Raw genomic sequence first — 25,200 nt, forward strand, 5'->3', positions numbered from 1 at the left:
TAGTTTGGGAGACATCTCTAGTTAGCTCCCTTTGGTAAAGGAACACAGGCTTTACATCTGAAGATTTGTATCTCATTGCAATCTGTTTTACACCTGGTTCCTGCCCAGGTTTATTGGTCTCACAGGACTCGGCTAAAAGCAGCAAAAATCAGTCAGTCCATATAAATACTGACATAGGCCAGGAGCCCTTCCAGTGCCAAGCACTGACTATGTGTGAGCTGTCTTCTGAGCACTGTGGGAGATAATGTCTGAAATGAACATGGCTGCTGCTATCTTTTGAGTAGTGTTAGTATGGTTCTTCTTTTCCCATTCCTGTCCCTTTTGGGGAGGACATATGTTTGTTTTGTCTGAAATAGGGTCTTACTGTGTAGCCCTGGCTAGACTGAAACTTGCTATGTAGACCAGGATGGCCTTGAACTCACAAAGATCTGCCTGCCTTTGCCTGCATTTGATGACCACCACCCCTGGTCTCTTCCTCCTCTCTCTCAAGCATTGCTTAAGTGAGTTTCCCTCTGTTCCTATCTCCCCGAGGAGCGATTGACCAGCCAACTGGATTTTAACTCTGTCGTTTCAGGTAGTTTAGAATGCTTGGTCTCCACCCAGGTCAGAGAAATACCTCTCCATGTCAGATGTCCAGGGAGGTGATGGTAATGCATGCCTTTAAGCTCAGCACTCAGGAGACAAGGGCAGGAGGATCTTTGTGAGTTCAAGGCCAGCCTGGTCTACAAAGTGAGTTCTAGGACAGCAAGGACAACACAGAGAAACCCTGTCTCAAAAAACCAAAAAAGCGCTGGGCGGTGGTGGTGCATGCTTGTAATCCCAGCACTCTGGGAGGCAGAGGCAGGTGGATTTCTGAATTCGAGGCCAGTCTGGTCTACAGAGTGAATTCCAGGATTGCCAGGGCTATACAGAGAAACCCTGTCTCGAAAAAAAACAAATTAAAAAAAAAAGCAAAAAAAGAGGTCACTTAGTAAAATAATCTTACACTGTCATATATGTGACCCGGTTTTGAATGGACTTGTTGCTGTGTGGCTCAGGGATGCCTTGGAAAAAGTTCGAGGTAGTGAGAATTAAGAGCTCAGCTGTAGGGCATTTACCTAATATGTATGAGACCTAGGTTTCATCTCTAGTACCGCAAAGAAAAAGGGGGATGGGATAGTAGCTGGCAAGAGAACAGGCAGGCTAGAGCAAAGATGTAGTAAGCACCTAGCTAGCTACATACCAGCCTGGAGGACTTATGTCTAGATGGTGATGTAGAAACAAAATCTTTCCAGCTGTAGCCTAATTGTATCTCATTGTAATATATCTCATTGTAACTATTTGTGTTTTTAAGATTTATTTATTATTATATCTAAGTACACTGTAGCTGTCTTCAGACACTCCAGAAGAGGGCATCAGATCTCTTTACGGATGGTTGTGAGCCACCATGTGGTTGCTGGGATCTGAACTCAGGACCTTCGGAAGAGCAGTCAGTGCTCTTACCCGCTGAGCCATCTCTCCAGCCCACTATTTGTGTTTTGATCCTCTCCCTCCCCACTCAGTACTGGAGCTCAATCCAGGGTGTTTGTGCAAATAATTACCACTGAACTATATTCCCCAGACTAAAAAGTGTGTGTGTGTGCACAGGCTTGTGAGTTTGCATAGTGCCTATGGAGGCCAGAAGAGGGTGTCCAAGTCCCCGGCAGCTGGAATTGCAGATAGCTGCGTATCATCTGACTCTGCTCCTGTATAAGAGCATCAAGTTCTGTTGCTCCACCCCCAACCCCATTCATTTTATCATAAGAGATCAGTAATCGTAATATGGCAGTGAATGGTAATGTAAAATTTTACTGCATGGGGACTGGAAGCTTGGCCTGGTCTTACAGGATCTGGGCCAGGAAATAAGGTCAATGGTAAGGGGGTTATTCTCATTTCTACATCTGTGAGCCACATTTCTCTTTAGTGATATAGTGAAATGGTCATCTGGCCTTCATTTCCTGACATACAACTACAAGAGCAAAATAAACAAAAACAAGAAAACAAAAAACCTTGAACCATCCAAAGGATAAGCATTTTTTTTCATGCTAATGATTAAATGAATGACTGTCATTCACTGGTGGCTGGGAACTCCCAGATAGCCTCTGATGGATGGGCGTCTGCAGGAGCCAAACGGATCACAATTTGAGGTTAAACTTCCTCAATCCCGAAGGAGGGGTTGTAGGCATCACCAATAAACTGTAATTCCATCCATCATAGGTTGTTCTGAAGGGAGACATGTGCCCCTCCCTCTGTGATCTGCTGAGACAATGGACACCAGGGCACTAGAGTTTCCCTAGAAGGCTCAAGGCTGGATGTCATGAACTATTGCACTATTATTGCGTGGATATCAGCAGTGGGCTGGGATTTCAGTCAATAGGGACACCTTAAGCAGACCTGGAAGCAGAAGACAAGACAATGATTGTCAGTGATGGGCAGGACCACCCTTGACCTGTGCTGTTAAACAATGCATACCTCTTGCCCTCTGTTTAAGCCTAATAAACCTTATGTCAGGACCCCAAAGATGAGCTTGGGTTAAGGGGGGGTGCTTACTGTGCCTCTTTGTTTTCTTCCCAATGTAGCCACATCAAATAAATTAGTTCCCTCTTTCACTACTGTTTGTGTCTTGGCTTACCGAAGATAGACAGCTGAGCCTACCTTACCTTGCCAAGGGCTTCCAGGGTTTGACTCTAATTCTGGTACTAACACCTACTCTTAAACAAGTACCTCAGGCCATTGTTTGGAATGAGCTCCTGTACTAGGGCCCAACATACTGTACCCAGAGTTTTAGGGTAACAGCACTTGGGGTTCAGCTCCCACAAATTGGGCTAAGCCAATGTCCCTGCCACTATGGCCAGTCAGCAAGGAATGGTGGAAATCAGAGGAAGGGACTAACTTCTTGTTGGCCACTTGCTTTCAGGCACTGGCTTGAGCTTCAGGTTTCAATAGAGGAAGAATGGGGTGGAGTTGGGGTGGGACAAGAGGTGTGTGTGAGTAGAGTCCGGGTTGAGGTGTGGTCTTGTTGGTCTTTGCCTCCCAGGTAATCTGAGAAGTCTGTATTGCTTGAGGGGACAGAGTAGTTAGCTCTCCTGGCTGGCATCCTCACCTTCTCGGATAACAAGACCCTTGCCTGGGGAAAGGAGTGCGCTGTTCAGGAAGGCGCTGACATTTCTAGAATACAGGGGAACACTGGAAGAAAAGCTAAGGACAGTGACTCATCTCTGCCTTCTAGAAAAGCAGAGGCCAACCAGGGTGGAGGGCAAACCAGACTTTCACTTGCTCTTCCTTTTGAGCCCCAGGTGAAGAGTCCATGCCTTTTGGCAAAGGTGACTCTGGGTCCCTTGTTTCCGTACCAAACTAGAATAGAGCCACTCCTCTTAACTCAAACCTTAAAGATGCAGTTTAACAGACAGACCAAGCTGGGCAGTGGTGGTGCATGCCTTAAATCCCAGCACCTGGCTTGGCGGTGGTGGTGCACGCCTGTAATCCCAGCACTCTGGGAGGCAGAGGAGGCAGATTTCTGAGTTCGAGGCCAGCCTGGTCTACAGAGTGAGTTCCAAGACAGCCAGGGCTACACAGAGAAACCCTGTCTCAACAAAACAAAAACAAAAACAAAAAAATCCCAGCACTTGGGAGGCAGGCAGATTTCTGAGTTCGAGGCCATCCTGGATTACAGAGTGAATTCCAGGACAGCCAGGGCTACACAGAGAAACCCTGTCTTGAAAAAACAAAACTAAACAGACAGACCAGTTTCCCCCTTGGAATCCAGGTTCCAGTTCCAGTTTCCTGTAGTCTTCTCCATAAGGAAGTGCTCTCCATAGCAAGTCCACCCCAGCAAAGAAGTCATCAGGTTTACCTGATGCTAATCGGGTGTTTTTGTTTTTTTCTGTTTCCTTGTTCCCACCTCCACTGCCCAGGGGAGTGGGAGGGGAGGGGTTCTCATTCAGGAAAATGGAGACTGATCCCATTCATGAATCTTAAATTAAAGCCAGTTATACCTGTAACTAAATCATTGTAATTTTGTTTTTGACTATACATAATAAAGCCAGCAAAAAACCCAATAGGGCAGGGTTCTGAGGGGGGGGGGCGGCCTTGGGAGAGTGGTGCACGTAGAGGGGATGTGTCCCATCCAGCTCAGTGTGTCAGCCTCCTTCAGTGAGGCTGTAGCCTCGACCTCGATACAGTCCCTCAGGCTGCGGTGACCCCCAAGCACAGAATTATTTTTGTTATTACTTCATAACTAAGTTTGCTACTGTTATGAATCATAATATAAATATATATTTTCTGATGGGTTTTAGAGACCCCTGTGAAAGGGTCATTCGACCCCACCAAGGAGTCTCTACCCACAGGTTGAGAGGCACTGATCTAGTGTCAGCAAGCACCCTCTGTAAAAGGAAACAGGCTAATAAAGGTCCTTCCTGGAGTGCTCTGAACTGTTCTCCAAAGGGAGGCCTGGTTTACAACTGACAGGTTTGTATAAGTAAAAGAGGAAGTTTTAAGATCCGTGTCTTCCTCTAAGAACCGAACTGTCAATAGCATACTAGGAAACAGGATTTGGCTTTTCTTGCATCCTTAAAACCCATCTTGGCCAAAGGTAACCTGGAGACAGACCAGGTCCCCAGTCCTAGACAGGTTCCAGGACTGGACACCTCCCTACCCCCTTTGACTAGGTCAAATTCTGATTGGGGGGTGGATTTCACTGGCAACAAGTACAGTGCTTGTGAAGTAGAATGTCAACAAGGTCTGACTGACTCATAATTCTTTATCTGTATAATAATGTGTCAATGGATTATTTTAGTTGATTACAAGCAGCTCAGGAAATAACTTGCGATGGGTAACCTTGGCATGTGCATATGTGCTCGTGTGTGGGTGTACTGTGTGCATGTATGTGTATGTGTGTGTGTGCGTCAAGCCTGGAGCAGGTAACTTTCTTTACGGAGCAGGTAACTTTCTTTACCCACAGAGCCATCTTACCAGTACCACGTACTTATTTTTGATAAAGCAATATACAAGATGTTTTCACAGATGTCCTTGAAGTTATGTGAGGATACCTGTGGGTGTGAATGTTCACTGTAGCACTGTTTAAAACTGCATCCCTAGCCAGGCATGGTGGTGCATGCCTATAATTCCAGCACTTGGGAGGCAGAGGCAGGCAGATCTCTGAGTTCAAGGCCAGCCTGGTCTACAGAGTGAGTTCCAGGACAGCCAGGGTTATACAGATAAACCCTGTCTCGAAAAATCAAACAACAACAACAACAACAAAACAAAACAAAAAACTGCAGGCCAGGTGTCCAAAGGTAAGAAAGATTCAAATGAAGCTCCCTCGAATCTGTGGAAGCAGTGAAGGTATCCTAAGAAGACACCTGAGCCTTTCCCTTTGGCTATCTGACTGTGTAGATAAGAGATGCCGAAGAAATGGAATTTCCCCTGAAATCATACCTTAGGAGGACTGTGAAGCCTGGGCCAGCCAGAGGAAGAACCTGTATCCCAGGAGCAAGTTTCTCAGTTGGACTGCCCACCTTGCAAGACAAACTGGAGTCAAGGCAATGATGGACCACATGGCAGGAAGCACACTTTGAGCAGGAATACTTAGTGACGCTAATGATACTTAGTCCTCTTGCCCTGTTTTCCTTAAACTGCACAGTGACAATCCGAGGATGAACTGGACATCTTTATTTCTCCTTTTCCCAATGTGGCCACTTGAGTAAATATCCTTTTTCTCCTTTCCATTTCTCTTCATCTGGGTGATGGACACTGACCAAGCCTAGCTTGTTAGGGCTGCCAGGCCCTGAGGCTTTTTCCCTTAAAATTCTGGTAACAGTAATATATAACTGTAAAATAAGTAAGACTTCTATAACCTGATATTATTATTAGCATTTTCTAATAATTATATAATCATTATATATTATATATAACATATTATTGCCAGACATAGAGCCCTAAACACAAACCCAGAATACAGAACACACAGGCTTTTGATTTGTTCTGTTTTGTCTTACTTGTTTTTAGGACAAGATTTCTTATAGCCCAGGCCGGTCTCCAACCCTCTATGTAGCTAAGTAAAACCTTGAATTCATAACCTTCCTGCCTCCAGCAGTGACCACAGCGTGGGCAGAATCTGTGAATTTGACTGGTACTATTCACTTAGTACAGATTTCTGAATTGTGTTAAAAGTACAAGTACAACCAAAAAGTTGTAGTCAGAAGTTTGAGAGGCATAGGATGGAACACAATTAAAAACACCCAAACGTATTTCAAGGGAGTGCCAGTCAACTGAAGAGTGTGGAAGGCAGCATTACTTCAAGTAGAGCCCATTTTGTCATTAAACCCTCAGAGCAAAGGGAGGAAACAGACAGGGAGTTAGTTATAGCAGTTCTCCGCCTGCTGTAATCTAGGACTAAGTACTCATTACCTTGAGGTAACGGGAAGCAGGCTTCTCGTGGTTAGAAAAGAGGGTACAGATATTAGAGGTGGGGAATGGAAGTTAATGCTGTGTTTGCTGAATTTGGAAGCACAAAATGATGTGGGCCCCTCCTTTCCTCTACTACCCCCCCCACACAAATACTTTTTTTTAAAGATTATTTTCACATATACTCTTACCTACGTGGCCCAGAGTGACCTCAAATTCCCAATTCCCGTGCCTATCTTCTAAGTATCAGAATTATAACTGTATAGCTGTTCACCATTGTACCCTGCTTGAATTCATGATTTCCAACATATGAAGGTGTGGTGTATGTGTGTGTAGTATGCCTGTTTAGTTCTGTTGGGAGACCCAGAAGCAGTCATGGTCCATTAGCAGTGCACTAGATTGGAGCCTATCTTGGTGTCTATAAATGATTCTCTTTCCACAAGAAAAGCCAGCACTTGCTGGATAAATGACTAGTTCCAGGGTTTGGGGGCTGGAGCAGGGAAAAACTTAACGGGCACCTAAAACATGTTACCATACCAGATGATAAGAAGAACTTCTAAGAATGGTTGAAGAGGACAAGGAAACCAGTTTAGGAACTTTTGGTGCTGGATGCTGCTGGGGCAGGAACAGTCAGTCACTGCCTTCAGCTATGTGCCCACCAGTGAGTCGACCAGCTTCAGTGAAGGCTTCCATGCCTGAGGACATGTAAACCACTGTGGTTAGACTCCAGAGTCACAAACAAAACATGAAGACATGAAGGGGTTCAAGAGGTGCACAGAGGTTAAGAGCACATATATCTGCTGCAGAGGACCCAGGTTCCTTCTTAACACCCACATGGGGGGCTCACAACCATCCTAACTGCAATTCCAAGCATCCAATGCCCTCTTCTGGCCTCTGCAGGCACACGTGAAGCACATGCATACACTCAGGCAAAACACACATGTGTAATTAACAGAAAAAAAAAAAGACATGAGTGAGCTGGAGAGATGGCTCAGTGGTTAAGAGCACTGACTGCTCGTCCAGAGGTCCTGAGCTCAAATCCCAGCACCCACATGGTGGCTCACAACCATCTGTAATGAGATTCGAAGTCCCGAGAGCTACAGTGTACTTACACATAATAAATCTTTAAAAAAAAAAAAAAAAAGACATGAACATGTCAGAGGAACTGGAGGGGGAGATGAGAAGGCAGGGAGGATAATCAGAATGTACTGTGTATATACGAAATTGATATAAATTTAATTTAAAAAGTTTGAGGGTGACTGGGCAGTGGTGGTGCATGCATTTAATCCCGGCACTTGGGAGGCAGATGCAGGCAGTTTTCTGTGTTCGAGGCCAGCCTGGTCTACAGAGTGAGTTCCAGGACAGCCAGGGCTACACAGAGAAACCCTGTCTTGAAAACAACGACAAAAAAAACAAAGTTTGAGGGACTTCCTCTGGGTAAGCCTGAGAATTTTTACAAAAATGATAACAACAACAACAATAATGATGATGATTGCTTATTACTGCACTAAATAAACCAGACTCCAAACACCCATGTTCCTGTTAAGTAGAGTAACACAGGTGACTGGAGGGCAGCTCTCCCCAGTGTAGGACACAGCAAAGCAAAGGAGGAGTGACAGAGTGAGGAGGCCTAGGATGAAGACTTCAAGAACAGGACATCCACCTATTTTGATACATTTGATAGATTTATCAACCACAAAGGAAAACATAATAGCCACAGTGGAGAGTTTGGGATATATCATCTCAAACATGATCAAGGCTAAAAAAAACCAAAAAAAGCCAATACAAAAGTCACGTGTTATTTTACACATACACTGAGAAGGGCATAAGGTCCCTTTAGGAATGTGTCTGTCAAAAATGCACAGCCTTGCCAGACACTGGTGGCACATGCATTTAATCCCAGCACTGGCAGGCAGAGGCAGGCAGATCTCTGTGAATTTGAAGCTAGTCTGATCTATGGAGTGAGTTCCAGAGCAGCCAGGGCTACACAGAGAAACCCTGTTTCCAAAAAGTGAAAAAAAAAAAAAAAAAAAAAAAGAGATAACAGTCTACATTCTGAAGTGAACCTAAAGTGGTTTCATTTTCTTATTAAGGTTACACACTGCTGACTACACAGAACAGCAACAGTTGTAGTAGCACTAGCCTTGCTCAGGTGCACAAGCCTGACCTGAGTTTGATCCCTAGAATCCACTTGAGCACAATGGTGTGCAATTGCAACCCAGTGCTCCCAGAAAGAAATGGAGGATGGAGACAGGAGAATCAGCAGAGCTTGCAGACTGCCTAGGCCAGAGTACTCGGAAGCAACAGAAGAGACTCCATCCAGAAACAGGGTGGAGAGAATGGACTCCCAAAAGCTGTCCCCTGACTTCCATATGCCTGAATCTCCCAGATCTCTATGTTTTAGTGTTTTACAGAAGGAAGAAAGGAGGAAGGAAGGAAGGAAGGAAGGAAGGAAGGAAGGAAGGAAGGAAGGAAGGAAGGAAATATAAAGGCTTTTATCTTTTTGCCCATGAGACAAAATAATTTTTTTTTCCCCTTGAATTGTGGAGTATTTGGTCACAATAACTCTCCAATTCCCACGGGGGGTGGGGGGGGAAGGGGGGAGGGAATGTGTGAAGATTCGAATGTGTTTCATCAACAAAACAGCACAGAACAAACTGAGCCCAGAGTGTGCTGGATTAATAGAAACATAAATCTAAGAATAAGCCTGTCTGAGAAGCAATTTGTTATCTCTATTAATCTAAATAATGGGCTATTAGAACCAAAAAGCATTAAAGTACCAAGTAAGGATGAAAAGGAATTGTTCTCTCTGGAGAAACCTTCAGCCCTAGCAGCAGAAAACAGCTTGAAGACGACAATGGGGTGTGTAATTCTGGGGCCAGCCAGCCCTTTTGTAAGTCATTTTGTCCCCAGAGTTCAGAGTTACAGATCAGGCAAGCTAGAACGTTAAATCATAACGGCTGATGCAGAAGTGATGTGAGGTCTGGGATTTATATCAAATAACAGAAGAGGAAGCTTGTAGGCAAAGGAAGGCAGCTCAGAAGCTCAGGCAGCTTCCAGTTCAGTGGTGTGTGCCTCAGGGTCCAGAGCCGCTCACAAAGCCGGGAGAACCAATCTCACCTCCTCAGAGAACCAGTGATGATACACACCTGTAACCCCAGCACTCTGCAGGCTCAGGCAGGAGGCAGAAGTTCAGGGTCAAACATCTGGGTTACTTAGTGAATTCCCACACCATCCTGGGCCTGAGCTATAGAATAAGAAGAAAAGGAGGGAAAAAAAAATCCATGATTTTAAAAAGTTAAAAAGCAAAACCACTCTGGGAATGGTGAAGATTGTATCTGAGAGGACACATCTCTTTAGGATTTCCTTAAAACAAGATGGTTAAGAGGTGGCTAGAGAAAGACTCAGCAGCTAGCATCATGGGATGCACTTCTAGAGGAGGGAAGATTCCCAGCACCCACGTGGTGGTTTACAACTTCTGTAACTGCAGTTCCAGGGGGAGGGCACACACACACATAAAAGACAATTGTAAAAGTTTTAATTAAAAACAAGGTTTTGGGCTGTAGAGACGGCTCAGTGGTTAAGATTGTACTGCTCTTGCAGAGGATCCAAGTTCAGTTTCCCGTACCTTTGTTGGGAGGCTCATGACATCCAACTCCAAGGAAACTTTCACTCTTACGCACATGCCTATACATAAACGCATAGGCACATAATTAAAAACAAAATGTAGCTCACTCAAAGTGCTTGCCTCACATGCAGGAAGTCCTGGACTTAATTCCTAGTTAAAGAAAAAAAAAGGCACGGTAGAGCATGTTTGGAGCCCTGGTTTCTAGGAGGTAGAGGCAGGAGGGTCAGAAGTTCAGGGACATTGTCAGCTACCTAGGGAGTCCCAGGCCAGCCTGGGTTACATGAAAACATGTCTATAAACAAACAAGTGGAAAGGATTTCTTTTTTTGGGGGTGGGGGTGGGGGTTGGATTTGGTTTTTTCAACACAGGGTTTCTCTGTGTAGTCCTTGCTGTCCTGGAACTCACTCTGTAGACCATGCTGGCCTCGAACTCAGAAATCTGCCTGCCTCTGCCTCCCAGAGTGCTGGGAATACAGGCGTGCACCACCACCGCCCGGCTAAGGATTTCTTGAGAACTAGTACATATGTATGTTATATACTCTTCAAATATGTTAAAGGACTTTCAGAATGAGAATGGAATGTACCAATCTTTGTATATCAAGTATAGTAATATAGATGCCAGAGTTTTAGCATCAAGTTTACTCTGGTTGAGGTGTGGCTCAGTGGTCAATGCTTGTATAGATAGCATGGGGGGGGGGGTCCTAGGTTCAACCTGTCACTCTAATAAGCAATTAAATAAATGTAAAAATAAAATTTACTCATGTAGTGTGGAGGGGACTAAGCATTCCTGTCTTTTAAGAAAACGTGAAGGAATTGCCTTGGCTTCTGCAGGATACCCTGTGGAGATCACTCCCGTTTACAAACACACCACTGGACTGGAAAGCTCTCCACTACCCACGTGCCCGCCTTCCAAGCAGCATAGTAACTTCACGCACACATTTATTAATTTGTTTTCCGTGGAAATGATTCAGCATTATTTGCAATGCTTGGTCCATAAAAACTATCTGCATCAAGATAAATGCTTTTACTTGTTCACATCTGGTCATCTGCTCCCAGGCTATGACATCATCTATTCTTGTTTCTTGTAAGGGGCAGTGAATAATTAGTTTCCGGTGTCATTAGGGGTTGTTCACGCAGGCTAATGATTAACCACGGCTCCCCCAGGATACAGAGTCTGACTGGGAAATCATCGAGTCTCACTTCAGATCTTTGCTCAGGAGAGTGACAAGCAAGACCCAAACTCACCTGCCTAGTAAAGACTGGTATGATGTGCAATCTATGACAGATCACTGCTCAGTTGTTCTAGCGACATGATGGGATGTGTTGGCCCTGCTCCAGCCTCTGATCTGTCACCTCCAGAGGCAGTGGTCCCTAATAGTTTTATGAAAAACTATTTATGGCTTTGTGTTGTTTTTACGGTGTCTCTGTGTGTGCACACAGTCATTGGCCATATAGTCAATGATGTAGCATACACATAATGGTGATTTCATAAGATCGAATGTCCTTTCCAGTTGTGGTACACATCTTATTCCCAGAACCTGAAAAGACAGAAACAGAATATTTCTGTGAGGTTCAGACCAGCTTGGCCTATATAGTGAGTTCTAGACCAGCTAGGGGTACATAGGGAAACCAGTCTGGGGGGAGGGGGGGAATGGCCTAGTGATATCATATCCATTTTGGGTAAGGAATTACATGATGTCTACAAAATGAAATCACCTAACATATTTCTGAATGTATTACCTTTGTTAATTGATCAATCAGTCCGATTTCTACTACCCTGTAATAACAGCAGCAAATTATTGTCTTTCTTTCCCCATGGTTTTTTGTGACTTGGATTCCTTATTTATAAATTTATAACCTTTAGATTCATTTGTCAAAGCTTAAAAACCACTATTTATTCCTTCTTTTTCTCCCTCTCTCCCTCTCTCCTCCCCTCCTCTCTCTGTGTATACATGTGCCTGTGGTTATCCAAGGAGGCCAGAAACAGGGCAGAGATCCAACATGGACCGGGGCCGAGTGGATGCTTTTGAGTCTTCTGATATAGGTGTTAGGCACTGAACCTAGGTCCTCTGGAAGCAGAGTCATCTCTCCAGCCCTTGTCCCACTTCTTAATGCCATGCTGTTCTTTCTTATAGTTTAACCATCTCTTCTGGAAGTAATGTCTCATGTGTGCTGTTAACTATTTACTCAGGTTTCCTTGCATTTTAGAAAATAAACAAAATGCTTTTCAACAAGGTTTCCCATATATATATTTTCCATGCTCTGTGCCCTGTTTCTGTCTCTCTCTCTCTCTCATGCACATACACACAAACACAAATATAAAAATTTAAGAAGTAAAATGTGGCTATACACACAATGAGCTGATTCTCTTACACACAGAAATTTTAACTTAAGGGAAAAAAAATAAATGCAGGGGCTGGAGCTATGCTCAGGGGGTGAGAACACTTCCTGCTGTTCCAGAAAAGTCAAGTTTAGTTCTCAGCAGGAGCCCGTGATCCTCCAGCCAGTCTGAGCAGTCTCCTGGCCACCAAGGTGAATCTGCACTCATGTGCGTGCATGCACACACATGCACATAATTAACACATAAATCTAAGAATCAGGTGCACCTCAGTTTCATCCAAGAGAGAGACCAAAAGAAGCCAGAAGCTTCAGGGTTGGCAAGACTGGAGGAAGGAGGGATTTTAACTAAGAAAGGGCATTTGGAGATTACCGTGGCAATATCTGGATCTTGGTGTCTCTGATGTCCAATCTCTGCCTTCATTACCCATGTGACCTTCTAGAATGACAGATTCCCTGAGAGCGGGGCAGTCTGTGCCCAACATCTTGCTTTGTGCTGTTAAGCTACAGCACATCTGAATGTGTTCAAGTTATCTTGACTTTAAGAAAAATGTAACGTATACGACTAATTTGGGTATTAAATGAGCATTTAAATGTTTCAGAAAGTATGAGGCATAAATGTGAAGGTACAAAACGTTGAAAATAAAGGGGATCAAGACTCAGATCAATACAACCATTGTCAGAAGAAAATCACAGCTCTCATCCCAAAGACAGTAAGAGCTCATTTATCCTGAGCCAAATATGAAAGTGATTGTGGCCCAGGGAACCCAGATTTGGGTAGACTCCAGAGACATGCTCCACCATGGAAGTTATCATATGAACTGTTAGTCATAAACTAAGCTATAAATGAACCCATTTGCCAAATAATACACTGGCAGGGCCGAAGTGAGGTGAGTTACAGAGAAGCCCCACATGCCCATGGCACTTGTAGCCTTTGAGCTTGTGGAAGCTACCAATCTGCTGAAGTAAAACTTTCTCATGATTTTTAACTCAGAGTCGAAAGGGTAGGCCAAATAAAGAGACAGGTGATAAATGACTAGGAAGGAGTCTTGCAATAGATCAGGCTAATCTGGCTCTAGATCTGTATCATTCTAACTCTCCCCAACCAGGAGGCCTTAATCCAGCAATCACCAAGCAGAATCAGCCTCGCTGTTGCTTTTCCAGGGAACTTCAGTCCACATCACTTAAGTAAAAAAATGTGACTTCCACTTAAAAAAAAAAAAAGCGTGGGGGACTGTGTTGACTTGGAGAAAGTGATCAGTCGTGCCAGCTACTAATACCTGAACAAGAGAATTATTCTGATGTTAATAAACTCACCACAAGATGGCTGGGACCAGCCCTTGCAAAGACAATGGTTAGCTCTGGCCTTGAGCAGCCAGAGCTCCTCAGAGCTGAGATGTGACAAGATGATTACAGGTCCCTTGTACAGTGTTGGAAGCCCAGCAGCCCAGATTTTATAAATATCTGTCCTAGCTGGCTTTCCAGGGAAAGGGATCCAGTGACTGTGAGTCCCACCAGGCCCGGCACCTGATGGGAATCATACCTAATCTAGATTGTGCAAATGAAACAAACACCTCCCTCAACACTTTGACAGACCTGGAGCCAATAATAATAATAATTACACTTATTGCTACTGGGCTCCTCTCTCAGCCTTCCCCAGTTTGTGCCATTTGAGACCACAAAATAAATTTGTCTTTTTAACAGCACTGCTTGTCTTAAGCCATAGCAAAGAAAACAGAGCACACATACACACAGACACACACACAAAACGATAATAATGAGAAACGTGAGAGCGAGCGCAGCACAACCGTTCGGTTGCACTTAAATAATTTGATTATGAGGCAAAAGAGTTCAGTAAATAACACGTGGCAACAACAACTAACCCGAAGTCACTGGAATCAGTTACACGGAGACGCCCTGACACAGCCAGAACTGAAGCTTGTTTTTCCGCCGTGCAGACAGCGGATAAAAAATATTGCGGATGTTAAGAGCTCGCGCTGGGGGGGCCGTTTCCCTTTTCTGGAGTTGTAAAGACCCGGCGCACAGTCCTGCCGGAACGCAAAGCTCCTAACGAGCCTGGCTCCGGCCTCAGGGGTGGAGTGGGGGTGGGGTAGGGGTGGGGTGGGGGAGGGGCGCCGCAGGGCTTCAGCTGATCTCAGAATCCGGCCAGCGCGCTCCGGCTTCCTAACTGCCTCGAAATGATTTACACGAGCAGAAGGTGTGCATTGGCGGGGTCCAGCTGGCCTTCGCGTCACGGTGAGTTTTAATTCTGCGTCTTCCTCTCGTCCTAGTTTGAAAGAAGCTTCTACTCTCTACCGGCTCCCGCCCGCCCGGTAAAGTTTGTTTTCAAACCGTAAACCGGGTTTCCGACAGCGCTGCCGGAGAATCGCATTCATTAGCCAGGCTGACTTGGGAGAAAAGAAAAACTACCTTTGTGTACATAACGAGAGACACCGCGTGGCCGCGGATAACCGCCGGGAAGGAACGTTTTGGCCTCGTGCTGCCGTGGGTTGGGCTTAGCGGACCCGAGGCGGGTTCCGTGGGGTGGCCCCCCGAAGCCACTGTCCAAGTTAGCAAACAAAACGACGAGGCAGCCACCGCCGGGTCCCGACCCGGCTCCTGCCACTCACTCCGTCCGGCTCCTCCTCCCTGCATCTGTCCTCCCTCCTCTCCCGAGTCCCCGGCGGATGTGAGCCACCAATCCCAGCCACAAACACCCCTTTAAAGCCCAGAGAGAGGCGGCCTTCCAGCCGGCGGCCCCCTCCCGCACCCCGTGAGTCCCGCACCCGGACTCAGCAGCTGAGTCACCACCAGCCAGGCCCCGGAAAGCGCTGCGCCCCGGGCGGTTTGCCGAGGGGCTTCCCAGCCGGTGGGTTCCCCCTGGATATTAGTCGTGCAACCGCCTCCTGCGCTGATGCCCGTGTGTGCTTTTACCGAGCATTCTGCAAACCACTGGATTTGGGGGTGGGGGAGGGTCATTTTAAGGTTCCTGCCTGCTCACTGTGACTCTTCCTCCGGTTGGTTCATTTTGGAAAAACCACCCAAGCTTCTTTTTGACTCGGAGTTTTAACGCGCTCCTCGGAGGGGGCGCGGCGGAGGCTTGCTTTACTTTCCGACGTAATCATAAACAGGTTCCAAAGTCTAGCGGGTCATCCTGTGGCCGCCTTGGTGTGACTCGGCTTTAACCTTGTTTTCACGGGTCTGTCTCCTCCTGCCGGATCTCCACCGAGGTCACAAAACCAGAACAGCCACAGAGCCGAAACTGGAGACAGACACCGGCGGTGACGTCGCTGCTCAGCTTATTTACGCTTAGGGTTTTTCTTTTTTTTTTTTTTTTACCCCCCTCTAATGGGGAAAGTCTCAGTGACATGTGACAGTTGGGTGTTTTTTTTTTCTTTCTTTCTTTCTTTTTTTTTTTAAACAACCGGGCATAGGTGAAAACTAGACCCAGAAGTGCAGGCATACGCGTCTCGAAGTCTGCCAAAACAGCATCTGGCTTGTATTTGGGGAGGGGGGGATTCTTCGTGGAACTCCCTTTGGAGCGCCCCTCTCAAACAAAATAAACCAATAGGAATGAGTGTTTATTTAATGGCTAGTTTCTGTTTGAAATACTGACGGTGGAGGGGAGTGTCCTCTGGTGGGATATTAGCCCACAAAGTAGACGCTGTTTACCGAAACAGATGAGCAGTCCGGCTAAGTTGCCCATCTTTTAGAAAAAAGGCGCGTAGGGGTGGGGGAGTCGCAGTGGGGCACACGCGCGCTCTGGCGGTCTCCTAGCCGAGACGTTTAAAGAGCATGTGAGCATGACAAGTGTCTATCCGCAACGTGTTAGATTTCGAAACTGCCTTGCAAGCCAATCCGGAACTCAGAGCTTTAGCCCAGGGGAATAGACATTTGCCCAGGGTGCCTATGTCTACCCCTCCCGCCCCCACTGTCGCTGTAGGAAGAGTCCACGAGGAGGAGGGTGCGCTGTGCCGCGCCCGCGTGTGGATGGCAGCTGTGTCTTCTAGAAGAAGTTGGTTCTTGTCCGGAATACTTTTCTTCAGTGCCCCACCCCTTGAATCAAGCCGCTGCCTCCGGCGGCTGGAGCTGGGACTGTGGAGTTTGAGGCAGCTGTCAAAAACAAGGGTGGGGGTGTCTTGTCTTCTCTGGTGTGGACAGAGGAGATGTCCTTAAACCTCTCCCCATCCTTTACAAACTAAACGTACTCTTTGCCAGCCAGGGGAGGAAAGGTCCCAAAGGAGAAACCAGTGCGACCGCTGAGGGCCGAGGGATGGGGATGGCACTCTTGCCACGGGCAGGCAGGCATGACCCTGCTTCTGGGCTCCGCCACCCTGGAGAGGGACGGGTGATCTCGGGCCCCAGGACCAGGGCCGTGGAGCTGGAAGGTGCGGGGGAGGGGCAGAGGAGCGGCGCGGCGGGCGGGGGACGGGGCGGGCGGCTGGGGGCGGAGGCAGGACCTCCTGTACCTTCCCTCTGCTCTCTCACTCTGACAGCGCCGAGGTGCGCCGAGTGGAGCGGGAAACAAAGGAGCTGTGTAGGGAGGGGAGTGAATTGGGCCAGGGAGAGCCCCCGGCTGGCTGCCAGACGATCCCGGCTGGAGGAAGCCCAAGTGTCACTTGAATTCCAACCCAGTAGCCAGCGCCTGAGACCCGAGCACCTTGTTTAGCAATAGTAGTTGGAACACTCTCTTGTAAGTTACCGGAGCACTACCAGTAAAGGAGGATCATCGCCTACCCCCCGCCACTCCACGGCTGCTGGCCCCTAGAAACCCCAGGTTCACTTCTCGCTGGGACTCGAGTTCCAGAATGAAAAGCAAGAAGGGTAAGGTTGCGGCGGCTGTGAACGCCCGGGGCACCAGTGCGGGACATGTGCGGGCCGCGCCGGTTGGGGGTTGGGGGGGGGCACTGACTTGATGGGACTTTTCCGCCCAGTGGCTTCCCGGCTGGAGTAGTGGCTGTTCTCTTTGTTGAGGCTGTGTCTCTGAAGGCAGTTGGTGTTCTTTTCCTTCTAGACACAACACGAGGGGCTGTTGTGGGAGACTTAGCCGCGCCACGCTACTGGCACGTTGTCAAGAAACACGCTCAGCGCCTTGTTTGTGCGCCTCCAAGTTTCATTGTCTTCCCTGACACCCCATGCTCGGCCCAGACGCCGCGTGGTTTCTAGTGTTGTTTCTCGGGCAGAGCTTTGCGGTCGATGTTCAAGGGGACCCTGGCACCAGCTTTTTTCCTGTGTGTGTGTGTGGGGGGGTTCTTGGCGCATTCCAGTCGCCTTACCTTTTGTCTAAAAGTTTGTAGTTCCGGGTATTCTCGCTCCACACCGGATCCTGGCACTATTTTTAAGGGATATGGTGTTTTTCACTATCAAAGGAATGTGATCCAGGACTCCATACATATCACCCTAGGGTGAGCATAGCTTTGGAAAGATGGACTTTAAAAATTTACTACCTTCTGAAAGTTTTCCCACGATGAATTTAGGGCAGCATGAGCTGTTAGAACACAAGAACCATGTAGTCAAAAACTATCCAAGTGTGACAAGCAGGCTTGGTTGTAAGTGCAAAAAGCGAGGCTGTCATTGTTTCCACCAAGCTTTACAACTAAAACTTGCCGTCAGTCTGGTTTAAAAACAAAACACATAGGGGAGGAAGAGGGGGAAAAAAAACCCCAAAAGGTCAAAGACTGTGAAGTCCCTTTTGAAGCTAACTTTGGAGTCCCTGACTGGGAGGTCCCCCGAGTGTGTTCCAGTCGTGGACTGGAGTTGGCTTTTCTGTTGTGATTTATGTGAAGTGGTTCAAAACAGAAGTTAATCGCCTGGGGAAGGGGGGGGGGGTGCTCTGCTGCGCATGCTCGGGAGCTTCCTCGAGTTTGTTACTCCACATTCTTTCAGACCTAGACCTCGACTGCAGTTCCAACGGAACACGGTTATGGCAGCTGCCGCCGAACACACTTCCCCACGGGTTTTCTCCCTGCTTTTTACCGTATAGAGTTGTACGGATGTTATTCTGTGAGAGACCCAGAAACATACGGAACTCATGAGGACCCCGGGTACTTGGTTAAGTAGGCCTCCTTGCACGTTTCCACCGTGGGACAGGGAGAATGTGGGCACTCTGAGTTGGGGGACAGTTTAGCTGGGCTCTGGGGAAAACTTAGGGATCCTCTGTAGAGCCGTGTCACCCCTTGACGTGACTGACAGATCTAGACCCCCCCGCCCCGTCGAAGGCTGCTCCAGTCGCACCTAAATGAGGGTAGTTTGGTTTTGTGTGGCTCCAGGGTGCCAGAATGCAAAACTGGGTTTCCGTGGGTGGGGAGGAAGGCTGATGACCAGCTTCCCATTTAGGTTCCACCCTCTTGGGTGTCCCCTTCCCCAGATGTGAGGTCTGGGGCAAACATCAGTGGTCCCAGTCCAAAGCGCGTGGGTTCCCCAAGTCAGCCCCCGACTCATGGAAACGATGAACGGTGACGTGTTGGAGAGGAAACTTTGCTGCGAAGTTTCTCTTTGGGAGAGCTGAGACTGTTAAGGTTGTCCTGGCTCCTTTCCCTTTTTAGGCTTCCCCAGCACATGGTCTGGGAAGGGGGCAGACCCTTAGGGATGTGAGCCGCACCCCCCCATTTCCTTAGTTCCTTAGGGACCAGGGGCCGACTCGGGTTGCTAACTTGTACAGTTAGCAGGCGGGCTTCTACTGGGGCTGAAGAACAAAAGCTGCTAGCTCTCCTCGTGCCCCTCCCTCTACTGCGAGCCTCCACAGCCCTGCCTCCCTCCCACTGTCTGAAATTACCTGGGAGGGGAGGGTGAGCTTCCCTGTCCTTAGGCCAGGACTGCTTAAACCTGTCCCGCCTATTGTTAGGAAAGTGAGCATCTTTCAAGTTTCCTAAAGACAAAGACTGGTATATGATAATATAAAGTGCCTACAGTAGAAGGCTGAGACAGCCCGAAAGAGCTCCAAAAGTGACCTCAGACCAGGCTGGAAGAGGGCTCAACTAGGAAACTCCCCATGTGTCCTCACAGGGTCTCCAAACCTGTGGAATCTATTTAGGGCTGAACTGGCTGGGCCCCCCTCTAGCGGGCTGTGGATTAGTGCCTTGGGTGTGAAGGTCCATCCCAGTGGGTTACTTGTCCATAGGGAAGAGACTCATTAGGTTTGGTTTTCCTTGATCTTTTTTCCTTCCCCACATTCTTTTTCTAGTCTTCAATAATATCTTTAAAATCCACGTGCTCCCCACCCCCTAACCTCCATGTTTCATAGCTTCAGAAAAAGAAAGTGAAGAAGCAAGATTTGCTTCTTAGAGCCGTGGGCTCCACGGACCATCTTCTGGCTTTCTGAGCAACATTTCCTTGTATGTGGATAGAGTAAGAGGATCCCGAATCTGTCCCACACCCACCTCGCTCCCTCCCCAACCGCATTTTTTTTTCAAAGTGTAAGCAAAGCGAGACGATTGGAAACAAGTCCTAACTGGGAAAGTTTTCAAAAGCTCTGTTACAGTAGGAAATGAGTAACGAGGAAAAAAGTCTTTGTTTTTCCAAGTCGAGCAAGAATCAGGAGGGAGTTTTAATGAAAATAGCCTTGACAGTAGCAAACGTGGTCTCTGCAGCACTAATCATATCAGCTGGTGTGCTCAAGGCACCGAGTCTTAACTTCCCCTGCTCCTTCATCCTTTGTGCATGCTTTGGAAATACTTGTAAAGAGGTCCAGGGGCCTGGCTTTCTTCCCTTTTTTCTTCCTCAAATGAACGGAGTCGGCTGTTTGGTGTTGCTTAACAGAAGCCTGCTTTGTGTCCCTAACCTATTCTGAAAGATCATGCTTCTTGTCAAACTCCCGAGCGAGCAGATCAAAGGGCAGGCTTTAGGGGGTTTTTGTTTCAAGCACTTTGTTATTACCAATTTACAGTTGGGAATTAACTGTTCAATGAACACATTTTCACACTTTTTCCCTCCTAGATTTAAGAAGAGGGGGAAGGGAATAAGTAGTATTGAATGTTTGGCTTTTCTGAAGTTGGGAGTTGAAGCAAATTGCTTTATTCAAATGTGCTTAGTTACCCAATTAACCTGACATGTTTAAAAGTTAGATTTCCTTGGTTACCAAAGCAAATGTGAAACTCATTTATAATCGAAGGGTTTTGTTTTTTTGTTTTTTTGGTTTTTTTTTTTAATTAATAGTTTTTCACCCAAATTTTAGTATTTTTTTTTTAAGTTTCTCAGATTCTGAACAATGAAAGCACTTTCAGTTTTAAAATTGCCCTTTCTTTAAACTTTTCTTGAAACAGATTAATTTCAGGAAGCAATTCTTCAATTGCATGGCAGTTAAAAATGGAGGGTGTTTGTGGTTTATTTATGGCAGTTTGTTAAGCCTTAAGCTACAGTGAATTTGCAAAATCATCTGCCTCTTTTGTTAGAACCTGCTTTTACTTTGTCTTTGCTGGCTTTGAGCTTTTCCTGTAGGAACTCCTTCTAGCACCTTCTGCCCCCTGCAGTCCAAAGCTAAAAATGTGTCAACAAAGTCAGTCTGTTTCCAGTTGTAAATTCCTTTAAAATTCATGGAGTTGATATATAAATGTGAAGAATATTCTGGTTTTATTTCCTAGATCAGTAAAGGGAAAATTAGGATTGAATAAAAAGCTATACAAAGCTAAAGAAAAGACCTTTGAGATGAACAGAAACAGAATCATAGATGCCTGACTTTTAGATTTGAAAGGAGCTAATAGCATTTGTTAAAAGCTCTAAAGTTAAAAATGATGTCTGTGTCCGGCTCGCCTAAATTTTCACTGAACTCTGATTTAAATACTCTGTAGGGCTTGAATTCTTAACATTTCCGGTAGGATTAAAGTATTTACCACCAAAATAGCTTTCTTTGTGGGTTGCACATACTCAGTTTTCTTTGTCATGTAAGAATTAAAGACTGATGGGGCGAGCATTTAGGTTCATATCTAATTGACAGTCTTAGAAAACCTTCAAGCGTATAAAAATGTACAGTGCTTGCTTTTACAGCAAGCTTTTCATGAAAGGAGAGGAAAGCATCTAAGATGTCCTTGTTCGCTGTATTGCTGTCTCTAATGAGCGATGACCTTAAAGACAAGGTTGTGAGGGCCTTTCCCACATGACCCGGCAGGCACCCCTCCTGTTCCAGGCCTTTCCTTGGAGACCTTGGCCCTGACTGAAAACTTCACACTCAGTAGTTGAGGAAACACAAGGACATGGAGGCGTCTAAGTAAGTGACTTAGACAGGTTTCCCTGCTGGTGAAAGCGAGTGACATGGGCCTTGTCCTCTCTCAGGTGTTGTTGCAGCGTCCGGCAGTGACTCTGAGGATGAAGACAGCATGGACAGTCCCCTTGACCTTTCCTCGTCAGCGGCCTCTGGCAAGAGAAGGAGGAGAGGCAATCTGCCCAAGGAGTCGGTGCAGATCCTTCGAGACTGGCTATATGAGCACAGATACAATGCCTATCCCTCAGAGCAAGAGAAAGCCCTGCTGTCACAGCAGACGCACCTGTCCACACTACAGGTAAGGAGAAAGATAAAGGCTGGTGCCAGAACTTGCCCCGTGGGGTGCTGGGGTTCCAGCCCAGGTTTGTGCTATGCCCCGAACCTGTGCATACACACTTTATTCTTTATCTTTATCAATAGACATTTTATATAGCGTTCCTGTGTGCCGGGTTATACACTCTTCTCTGATGCCTAGTAGGAGTGGAGAAGAGAGAGAGAAACAGGATCTTTTCATTGTAAACTTTATAGTGTGAAAAGCTAATAATTGGCTATTTAATAGAGGACAGAAACACTTGACACTCATCTGTCAGGAAGCATTTCTTTCAGTGCCTGAAAGAGAAGGAGATTAAACCTTATTCTATTGCCCAGGAAACTGGTTTGCTATTTAAACAAGGACAGACCTTGGTGAGGTAATTGTGTTGTGTCTGTTGACACAGTCATTTGAACTGAGAGAAATCAGTTACTGGGAGGTGTGGCCTCTTTTAAACAGGAAATGTCTTCCTGTAGTTGATTAACTTAGATGCTAGGGCAGTAGGTAGTAGGTTGGAACGCACTTAAAGGTGAACTTTTGTTAGTTACTTATTTTCAAGTATCTGAGATTTTGCACCTTTTCCTTGCTTCTGAAAGGGTTAAGGATGATGGCGCATCCAAAGTAAACTTGTCCTTGTGACAGGCTGGCCCAGCTTAAATGCCTCTGATTGCTTGTAAGGCCAGAGAAGCTTTAGTTTAGTTTTTAAGTCCTTGCTGTGTTGGGCCCCTGGCACACTAGGTAAATGCTGTGCCACTGAGCTACGTCCTTCCTGCCAGAGAAGCCCTTTTATCACCTCCTTTAGTTAGGCTCCCTACATAGGATGTTTTCAGAACCTGTTTGTCAAGTGAGCTGAGGTACTGAAGCAGACCCTGTGTGATTTCAGGTCTGCAACTGGTTCATCAACGCCCGCCGCAGGCTCCTCCCTGACATGCTGAGGAAGGACGGCAAAGATCCAAATCAGTTCACGATTTCCCGCCGTGGGGCCAAGATTTCAGAAGCTAGTTCTATTGAAGCTGCAATGGGTATCAAAAACTTCATGCCAACTCTAGAAGAGAGCCCGTTTCATTCCTGTGTAGTTGGACCCAACCCAACCCTAGGGAGACCAATGTCTCCCAAACCTCCCTCCCCGGGATCCATTTTGGCTCGCCCATCAGTGATCTGCCATACCACTGTGACTGCACTGAAGGATGGGCCTTTCTCTCTCTGCCAGCCGGGTGGTGTGGGACAGAGTGCCGATGCACGGCAGATGGCACCCAGCAACTTTATAGACACAACTCTCTCGTACCCAGAGGACACTTGCAAATCGGGACCCAGTCCAAACCCTCAGAGTGGTCTCTTCAACACTCCTCCCCCCACTCCGCCAGACCTCAACCAGGATTTCAGTGGATTCCAGCTTCTAGTGGATGTTGCACTCAAACGGGCGGCAGAGATGGAGCTTCAGGCCAAACTCACAGCTTAACAGTTTTTCAAACAAAACAGTTCTCCAAAACAGTCCTGATTGCCCGGTGTGATGGCAAGAGATGCATTATTTTATATATTTTTCTATTAATATTTGCACATGGGATTGCTCAAACGAAGCTTCCTGTTACTAAGATGTCTTCAACAGAATAGAGTCATTCCAAGAACTACAAACTAAAGCTACTGTAGAAACAAAGGGTTTTCTTTTCGAATGTTTCTTGGTAGTTTCTCATAATGTGAGACGGTTCCCAGTATCATGTGATCTTCTCCTCCCGACTCCTTTTTTTTTTTCAAGACTGTGCAATACTTAGAAGCCCTCGCGCCTCTCTATCCCATGTGGAACGTGACGCCCACATACAGTCTAATGAATAAACTTTCAGTTTTTTGTTTGTTTGTTTTTTTAGATTCAAGCAAGTATGAATCTAGTTGTTGGATACCTTTTTTCATGATGTAATAAAGTATTTTCTTTAAAAGTTATTGCAATGAAGAACATTTTCTTGAAGGAAGCACTCAGACATAACACAGTAGGATTATAGCACACCCGTGAGTAGGAAATCGGGGGCAGGGCAGACTGTGACTTAGAGGTGTGTGTGTGTGTGTGTGAGTGAGTGAGAGAGAGAGAGAGAGAGAGTGAAGAGCTGTGGACAAGCCTCTGTAAATAAGCAGGATATGTGGTGTTGACCCTATTAGAGGGGGAGCTTGCCCTTCAGTCTTTGCTTCAAGATGAATGGCAGATTGCAGAGAGGTTTGTAGTTCACGACTACATCAGTAGTGAGGTCATCAGCAGTGAGCTGCTGCGTATTTTAGATGGGCCCACATTGAATAGAAGGCTTCAAGCAACTGGGCACAGCTTAACTTTCACAAGTAAACACCAACAGGAATTTTCCTATGTCTTTCTAATATCCTCTCTGGTGGTACAGTTAGGTAAAGCTTCTGCACTGGAGCTCCTCTGCAGAGACGATATATCTTATACACTAGATATATTTTAAAGGCCTTTTCCAGCATGCCAACAGGACCAGGAAGGCACTGCCCATGATGATATCCTGACTTTATGAAACTCTCCAAGGTTGTAAGTTTAACGGTTGCGGCATGTGCAATGTTAGGATAGAAAGTTACTTACAAAGCTGGGCTGGCCACAGAACCAGTCCTTACAAAGCCATGCTCACTGTGAGGTTCCTTTGCTGTTAAAGGCAGCTGCTGCGCATTCCTGCTGCAGTTATGAACCAAGGGTGCACCACAGCTTCTGGACGTCAAGTCTAGAGAGCAGGACATCCTTGCACACTGAAGTTTGCTTAAATGTGAAAGTCGCTGCTCAAAAATAGTTGGTAAGTGAAATAGACAACCCACAGTGAAGACCCAGAAGTGTAAGGAAACAAGGAACGGTTCAGTTGGGTTCTGCCAGAGGGTGGCTTGACCATAGTACAAATGAAGGTGGGTAAAGAATTATGCTCACTTCACAGCTGGGTCAAAGGTCACAAGCACTGCTATAAATCCTGACGACCTACCCACGGTGAGCTCTTGCTCACATTAAAAGAACCCCAAAATGACAGGAGCTGGGGAAGGAGTCGACTCAGGCCTAGAAGAATACATAAGGCCCTGGCAAACAGGTAAACTCAAGGTCGAGGGCAGCTTTCCTCCTCTGAGCATAAGAGATTCTGGTTCTCAGTAACTGATAGTACATAGAAACCATTGTTCTGAAAGATGTAATCCAAAGGCTCTCAGCTGGGCACATAGGCACACCTGCAATCCCAGCACTTAAGAGGCAGAGAATCAGACCGCTGAAACCATCCCCTGCTACCTTTTGAGAGATTCAGATTGAAAACAATTATTCATGGGGCTGAAGTGTTCT

General features: G+C 46.4%; 1 protein-coding gene and 1 long non-coding RNA gene across 4 annotated transcripts; one reads left to right on the plus strand and one right to left on the minus strand.

Annotated features, from left to right (window-relative positions):
• Positions 1–1,574: 1,574 nt before the first annotated feature.
• On the minus strand, positions 1,575–15,701 carry LOC127692496 (uncharacterized). The gene is made up of 6 exons (XR_007979477.1): positions 14,271–15,701; positions 11,296–11,588; positions 9,573–9,670; positions 6,961–7,118; positions 5,455–5,534; positions 1,575–2,412 (listed from the first exon to the last, which is right to left on the minus strand). It is a non-coding gene; the product is annotated as an uncharacterized LOC127692496 (long non-coding RNA).
• Tgif1 (TGFB induced factor homeobox 1) lies at positions 14,519–23,645 on the plus strand. Of its 3 annotated transcripts, none has more exons than XM_052192881.1 (3): positions 14,519–14,643; positions 21,655–21,881; positions 22,777–23,645. In XM_052192881.1, exons 1-3 carry the CDS (start codon positions 14,586–14,588, stop codon positions 23,350–23,352), a joined length of 861 nt encoding a protein of 286 aa, XP_052048841.1. In that variant the 5' UTR covers positions 14,519–14,585; the 3' UTR covers positions 23,353–23,645. The 3 variants fall into 3 exon arrangements, with proteins under 3 accessions (XP_052048841.1, XP_052048843.1, XP_052048842.1); XM_052192883.1 differs by lacking the exon at positions 14,519–14,643 and adding an exon at positions 16,335–16,775; XM_052192882.1 differs by lacking the exon at positions 14,519–14,643 and adding an exon at positions 16,849–17,211.
• Positions 23,646–25,200: the final 1,555 nt, after the last annotated feature.

Source organism: Apodemus sylvaticus, chromosome 9 (assembly GCF_947179515.1).
Source record: "Apodemus sylvaticus chromosome 9, mApoSyl1.1, whole genome shotgun sequence".
Lineage (NCBI taxonomy): Eukaryota > Metazoa > Chordata > Mammalia > Rodentia > Muridae > Apodemus > Apodemus sylvaticus.

Coding starts and splice junctions, on each gene's coding strand:
- Tgif1 (XM_052192883.1), top strand. CDS start 16,661: ATGGGGATGGCACTCTTGCCACGGGCAGGCAGGCATGACCCTGCTTCT. Junction 16,776..21,654: donor CAGGGCCGTGGAGCTGGAAG/GTGCGGGGGAGG, acceptor GTCCTCTCTCAG/GTGTTGTTGCAGCGTCCGGC. Junction 21,882..22,776: donor CGCACCTGTCCACACTACAG/GTAAGGAGAAAG, acceptor GTGTGATTTCAG/GTCTGCAACTGGTTCATCAA.